Raw genomic sequence first — 7,538 nt, forward strand, 5'->3', positions numbered from 1 at the left:
CGTGGTGGCATAGTATCAAGCCTCCTAACCAATTGTACTTCAGAGTTAGAATGACACCAAGGAAAGAAGAGGAGTATATAGTATAAGAGCATGCATAACATTACTTGATTTGTGTGTTTACTTACTTGATGTTGTGGATTGTATCAATGTTTTACTTTGATTATATTTGTTGATTGTGATTTGATATGATACGATGTTTAATATATTTTACGAGTTCTTCTCAATTATTTTATACTATTACATGTTTTCGAAGTTCACTCGTCGTTGCTTGTGTTTGGCGCTTGCGAGAGCGCAATCATTTTAGGTTATCGATTGATGATCCACGCTCTGATAGGTAATACTGGGTGAGAGTAATTTGTCGTATTTTGTTCAACTATGAATTAGTTTAGATTTTTGTAAATTCGATCGATCTATTGTATTATTTTTATCTTTTAATTGGATGTAGAGATTAATTGTCTCTAAGTTTGTAACGTGTTTTTATGTCATAAATTTTTATTTAATAAACCTCAACTATATTCGATATTAAAGAATTTTTAATTGAAAATTTTTGTGCAAACATTTTATGTAAGTGTGAATGTGACGTCCTGAACCTTATAGTTTAAAAGAAAATTTGTATACTCTATTTTAGAACCGCTTCGAATCTCTTTTAAAACTAGTGCATTTTACTTTTTATTTCAATTTGGGTTTAGGGTGTCACACTTTAGAATATAAAATTATTTATTAAATTAATATAATGTGTTTTATATAATATTTATTTATTTTTCAATTAATGATAAAGTCAATTAATTTAATATTTATTAAAAAAACATTAATTTTATTTAAATTTATTAATTTTAAAAATAATAAAATATAAAGTTTTTTTTAATTAAGTAGTTACATTATGACAAATATTGCTAAACGTTACATTATGCAAATTCCAGATTTTTTTTTCTCGACTAATAATGCCAATGGACTGTGGAATATTTTTATTCATTCTTAAATGAATTCTTTTCCACTTAGCAAACATATAACTAAAATTATTTCACCTAAAATATAATAAAAATATAATTTTTATATATATTATAGTAAAATAATTTTCACCGACAATAAATTATAACCGTTATACTATTAAAAAGTTATTTAATTATAATTCTAATTACTTCAAAAACTATATAAATTATAGGTAGTTGTAGGTTGTCGGTATAATGCACTCTAATAATGTATGAAAATTTTACCAAAGGATAATGCGATTTGACTTTTGCATGTATATTCTGTTGATGAGTTGGCGATGTTATGAGGAAAAACTTGTCACTCAAAGCATTGCAAAAACTCAAGAGTGGTTTTGTTGCATGACTCCACACTGCACCAAAGATAGTTATGTCCACCAACTTTCTTTCCCCAAAACCTGGTCCATCAACTTTGTATTTTTATTCCTACAAATTAAATAGATAAAATGTGGCCAGTCTTATAATTAATTAAATATGTTAACACATCCATAACCATATTCATTCCCTAATATCAATATAGTATATCATAACCGATGGTCAAAAGTAAGCTATCATGGTTTCGCACCAACTATTGGGTTAGGTCAATTACTAATTTAACTAAAAGATAATCGAGTGGCAAAGTCATCATTTACTTATTAAAAATAACCTTAATATCGTAAAAAAAAAATAACATTAATCATAGTAGATATCATATTAATCTCTAAATATTGTGAATTGATAAGTACATTTTTGAATTATAAAGTGTTATTTAAAATAATTACTCGAAAATATTTTGTCGTTAGAGATAGTGATGTAGTATGTTAATATCGCATTATATATTAATTTGTCTATGATATTTAGATCTTTATTGAGTCATTTATTAATAAGAAATTAGTATATGCACAATTATTATTATAAATAAATTTATCTTTGATGTCTAAATTTAATAAGAAAATTAGTCCCAATGAAATATCATTGATGTGTGATAATGCGGAGAAAAAAGTCACATATGGTAGATAATATTATTATATATTAATAATAAAAATATTTTACACATTTCTATTCTCTTGTATATATACTCATTTGTAACTCTGTTAATAAAAGTTTGGTTAATTTGTTTATGAAATCTTAGTCAATGATTCACTCTCTTCTTCCTCTTCCATGTTTGTTAGATTATCATTGTTAACGACATATTCAATTAGTGTATACATTATTATCTCTAACCACAAAATTTAAAGAGGACTATTTTCATTTACATTTTATAATTTTAGTTATCTAGTTGTTCGCAAAATTTAAATTTATGGATTAATTTTTACTATTTTGGATTAAATAAGTTAACATTTACTTTAGTAATTATAAAAAGAATTATATTTTTTAGTCCTTACATAAGTATCCTGAAAACAATTTAAATCCTTATTAGAATGAAACATGTTTAATTATCTTTTAATTTTTAAATTTTTTAATAAATTTTTACAAGGTTATTTAAAAGATTGTACGAAGTTCGTTTTCAAAAATTTAAAATTTTTTAACTATGAAATTTGAAATAATTAAATATAAATTTTTTTAAACATTATAAATAGAAGATAAAATTAAATAAAAAATATAAATCTATAATTTAAATTTAAGATTTTTTATAGAATAAATTTTTATAATATTATAAACATGGAAAAACTCATTCAAAATTAGATGTTAACATATTAGGACTAAATTTATATGCAAACTTATTTTGTATAGAGTTTAAAGTTAAAAAGTATAATTTCATAAAAAAAATAGTTAAAAAATATAAAATAATTTTACATGATCATCAAATTAAAATTATTTAATATATCAAATCATATTATAAGTTTTTAAATAAAAATAAATTATTTATTTATCTGTTGCCGTATCGAATTATTATTAGTTGTTGTGTAAAACAATTCCTTTATTCTCTTTTGTATAAATAAAAAAAGACTATAATTTTATTTTTTGAAAGTGAGGGTGCCACGTTTGAGAGACGTGTGCAAAGCAATAGCGTATAAAATGAAACAGAGCACAAAGAAGAAGCCACATAAACAGTTATTACAATTTAAACTAAACTTCAATTCTTCGGCAACCAAATGGTGACGTCCGGCGACGGAGTGGACGACTCTTATCGGTCACTTCCGTCGCTGTATTTGGCCTTCTTGTCGATCTGGTTCTTCTCTGCTTTCTCATGGACCGCTTACACCTACAAAACCCGTCATTTTCAGGTTCCTTTTTTCATCTTCGCTCAACGCTCAACTCAATCGATATCGTTTCTTTGGATTCTTGCGTGTTGTGTTGGATTTATCGATGATAATAAACTGAATGTTACTATGTTTGTTGAGAACTGTTTTTTCTAGCTTTGGATTTTCGCTCGTTATTCGAGTTTCATCCTTTTAGTATTATTTTTGTCGATTTCTAATGTGAGGAAATGAATTTCATTGCCTGATTTTTATTTTATTTAGAGCATGTTTATTAATTTTTTTTTAAGAATCACTTATTTTAAATAACATAATCACTTATGAAAGTTTTATTAAGGTCTATTGAAAAAATAAAAAGTTAAATGAAAAACTGTTTTTAGTAGTTTCTAAAAAAAATCATTTTTTAAAAGTGATTTTCATTATGTCATAAAACACAACAATTTCTGTTTTTTTTTTTTTTAATCTCTAAATTAATGAGTATCAAAATCACTTGTTTTATAATATGTAATAAAATAACGCTAAAACTTTGGTTGATTGATTTCCTAAAATATCTATAAGGTTCCTGTCGTAGTAAAAATCACTTTTTTTTTTAATTTAGTTATAAAAAATGTGTTTTTAGAAACTATTAAAAATAGCTTCTCATTTGAAATAGTTTTTAGATTGTTTTCAGATTTTTTCCTAAAAAATGTTTTAACAACCATATGAAAACTTTTAAAAGTCATAGTTTTTTTATAAGAAAAAAGTTATTTTTTACGGAAAAGAAAGTTGTAACAAACGGTCCTATAATTTAATTAAACGCTATGTAATTTTCAGTGAATTATAGAGTTTTTCGGAGCACCACTAGCACATAAATGAGATAGTATTGTTCATTTGTGTGTTTGAATCAAAGTCTTTTTGTTTCTCTAGCTCCTTGGCGTTTATATTTTGTATTTTTTAGAATGAACCGGGTAATTTTTTGATTTCGTGACTGTTTTTTATTTTAAATTTCGTGATATTGTTTTGGTAGAGCAGTGGAATAATTTGCAGTTGACACTTACTTCGATTCCGTTGATTAAAGCATTGCAGCTCATGCTGTCCTTCCTCTTCTGGTAAGTTTTGCACTTGCTTATTGGCTTGTTGAATAATGAACATGAAGGGGATTTTCAGCTTTAAAGTCTAAGATTTTGCTACTTACTAAGATGATATTGTATAATGTACAGTCTATCACTAAGTTCAAACAAGGAATTATTGGCCTTACTTATCAAAAATAAAAACAACGATTTGATTAGTATAATATTATAAATCAAAGGCTGGATTTGCATGTACTAGGATAGTTATTGACCTGTCAAATTATTAACCTGAAGTTTGATGTATATTTGTAGAATTATTGTTTATAATGGAGACTCAATTGCAAGTTAGAGCAGTTTATTTTGAAATGATAGTTATATGATGTCTGTTGTTAAGGTATCCCCCAAATGTAAAAATGTTAAGTCTGTTTGCAAATGAATCTTTTTGGTGTGAGACTGAAGAAGGTTTGGCATACTTGAAGCTTATTTGACAGCACATCCTAGTGCTGAGAAATTTGTATAATTGTATTTGTGGTCTGTATTTGTGACACTACTCTTGCAGGTATTCATGCTTCAATTTTCAGGCATGCTCTCTGTGGATGTCATTTGGTGTATACGTAACTGGGGTGCTCTTTCAGACAGCTGCTTTTGTTTCTTTTTTGCTCATTTCTCATGGCTACTGCATCATGTGTGAGCACCTTTCTTTATATGATCGCCGTTCAACTGCCGCACTTGCTTGTGTCTTTTACTTGACTCTAGTTGGGTACAAGGCTTCTGTGCCATACTTCACTGTAAGTTTCTCAGATGATGGTTCATTATAGCATACAGTTCAATTGAAACTACTTTAGTTTTTGAATGGAAATTTTTTGTGATTTATTATAAATGTACATGGTTCTATGATGCCAATTCATATTTAAACAAATGTGCAGGTGCTTTTGCTACTAAATTATTTCATTTCATTTTATGTAATATTCCACCATATATCCCAAAACCTACTAGTGTTGCGAGAACAATTGAGTGTCATAGAAAATGAGGATGTTCGAGCAATGCATGATGCTGTGTATAAAAAGTACATAATGTTCAAGTAAGTGCCACTCATCTGAGAATTTTATTCGAGCAATTTATGTCATAGATATATATACCATCTCATGTTAACAAGAATTCATAATTTGATAGTAGACATATTTTCTTTACTTCATGAAGGAAATTTCAGGGTGCAATGCAGATGGTAGCTACGGCAGAAACTGTGGTATTATATTTGGGCTTTACTTTGTATACTTTCATGAACAATGATATATATGTAGATATGTGACTTCGACAACCTTTTAATTGTAGATATATATGAACATTTGTGACTCCTCGGAGAGTTACTGGCTTCGCTTATTGATCAGAGAATGGGCACAATTTTGCATCTTTGTATATATTGGGTATGGAAATCTATATTCCACATCCCTTGAATTCCCTAAAATTTATCAAGTTTCTTGACAAAAAAAGGAAGAAGTGCAAGATTCTAATCTCAAATTGTTTTTAATCTATTCCTTAACATGCAGATGGATTTTCAGATCACAAGATTTGGCACCACACTTCTCTGTTATGCCAGACACAAAGTGTAAAGGCGAGACTCTTATGCCTCCCATCTACAGCATTGTAAGTTATCGATCTTCACATGTTCAAGTGGTGCAGTTGAAATGTGTCTTTTTGCACCTTTTAGAATTTTATTCTACTTTCTGACTATAATGAGAACTTTGGTGCAGGAAATGGATGCAGCAACCTTTAAAGAATTTAGTAGTCACGAATGGCACATTGGGTTGGTAAGTTTTACAAACATGATCTGTAACATTCTTTAGTTGGATAGTTTACTAGTTTAGCAGTATTATTACGTATCATATCTATATAGTCTTTAGGTGACTTCTGTTATTTATTCATTCATATAATTCAAATAGTTTCATCTCAACTTTTCTGTCTATGTAGCCAACTTCCACTATTCATGATGAATGCTCCAAAAACGAAGTTCTGGTAATCATTCAGCATCCTCGAGCACAGAGGCTAAGAAAACTCGACGCGTTTACTCATTGCACTGACTGCTTTGCTGAGACAGACGTCAATACAAATTCATCTTCATGCCAAATACAAAAATATAGCTAGCAACATGATGAATTATACCTGCATTACTTGCTTAGGCTTTTTTCTTGCAGCTAGCATAACCATCAACTTTTTCTTGGTTTAGAAATTACTAGGTAAGGGCAAAAAGGAGCCCTAGTTCCCATTAAAAAATGGTGCAAAATTAAATGGTACGTAAATTGTGGATAGTAAATTGAAGCCATGTTGAATCTAACATATTACGAATTTAGCAAATGGAACTTAAACCATCTAGTCGAAATATGAGTCATTCAGTCTTCTTTCAACGACTTCAATTTACTAACCTTACTATACTATGGCAAAACAGTGAGTTTTAGATTGTGTAGCACAGTTTCAGGTTAGAGGCATCTGCAAATATGTATCAATATACTAGTATTATCAAAGTAATGATTAGTGTGCATATTCTTTATTTCAGTGTCGATTACTTTTTCTGTTACAATCATGTGATGGAGCATTTGACACAAATACTACACACGACACTGACACGTTGATATCGATAATAATTTAAAAAAGATGGAAGAATATTACTATATGTGTCGTTGTCACGAACATTGACACGTGTCAGACACTAGACATGTCTTGAATTTGAAGTGTTAATATTAAGCATACATGAAAAAGGGTTTTGGTTTTTCATCTGATACTAGGAGTCTAGACACAGTAAGCTTCTTTGACAGACCAAGTTGGTTCACATGCCTATATTCTTCAACTTGGGACAGGTCTACGTTGAAAATTAACTTGGCTTTTTCTCTTATGCAATTATCACTTTCAACAAGTCAAACTTAGTAAAGTTGGTATTTTAAAACAAGACTATTTAAAACAAGACTACAAAGGCATGACTCGTTGAACCAAGAATGGTACTAAAAACTTGGAAGATAAATAAGGTATTAGCAACAAATTTTAGAATAAGATTAATACATAGAGTGGTTACTTGACTCAATCGAATTTCAATGTCCTTCAAACTTCAAAGAGAAATATGGGGAATGTTTTCTATATACGGCACCAATGCTTTGTTCCGATTCTCCAATAGGTGTGGAGCAAGATTGGAACTTCTTCCATAGGTTCAAAATCGTAACTCTCAAACTTATAAGTTGTTCAAATGCATGACTTCTTAACCATTTCTTCAAATAAGAGTTTGTTTATATGTTGAATTTAAGTGTGAGAAATAGTCGTACAACAATTATAAATGA

At 28.6% G+C, this 7,538-nt stretch overlaps 1 protein-coding gene across 3 annotated transcripts; it reads left to right on the plus strand.

Moving 5' to 3' along the window:
* Positions 1-2,993: 2,993 nt before the first annotated feature.
* Positions 2,994-6,760, plus strand: LOC101508861 (uncharacterized). Of its 3 annotated transcripts, none has more exons than XM_004516244.4 (9): positions 2,996-3,193; positions 4,178-4,254; positions 4,775-5,003; positions 5,142-5,296; positions 5,416-5,461; positions 5,548-5,639; positions 5,763-5,859; positions 5,967-6,023; positions 6,184-6,760. In XM_004516244.4, the coding sequence occupies exons 1-9, from the start codon at positions 3,062-3,064 to the stop codon at positions 6,355-6,357; spliced, it is 1,059 nt and encodes a 352-aa protein (XP_004516301.1). In that variant the 5' UTR covers positions 2,996-3,061; the 3' UTR covers positions 6,358-6,760. The 3 variants fall into 3 exon arrangements, with proteins under 3 accessions (XP_073226728.1, XP_004516301.1, XP_012567559.1); XM_012712105.3 differs by having other exon boundaries at positions 3,001-3,193; positions 4,173-4,254; XM_073370627.1 differs by lacking the exon at positions 4,178-4,254 and having other exon boundaries at positions 2,994-3,193; positions 4,797-5,003.
* The last annotated feature ends 778 nt before the right edge of the window (positions 6,761-7,538 follow it).

This window comes from Cicer arietinum, chromosome 7 (assembly GCF_000331145.2).
Source record: "Cicer arietinum cultivar CDC Frontier isolate Library 1 chromosome 7, Cicar.CDCFrontier_v2.0, whole genome shotgun sequence".
Taxonomy (NCBI): Eukaryota; Viridiplantae; Streptophyta; class Magnoliopsida; order Fabales; family Fabaceae; genus Cicer; species Cicer arietinum.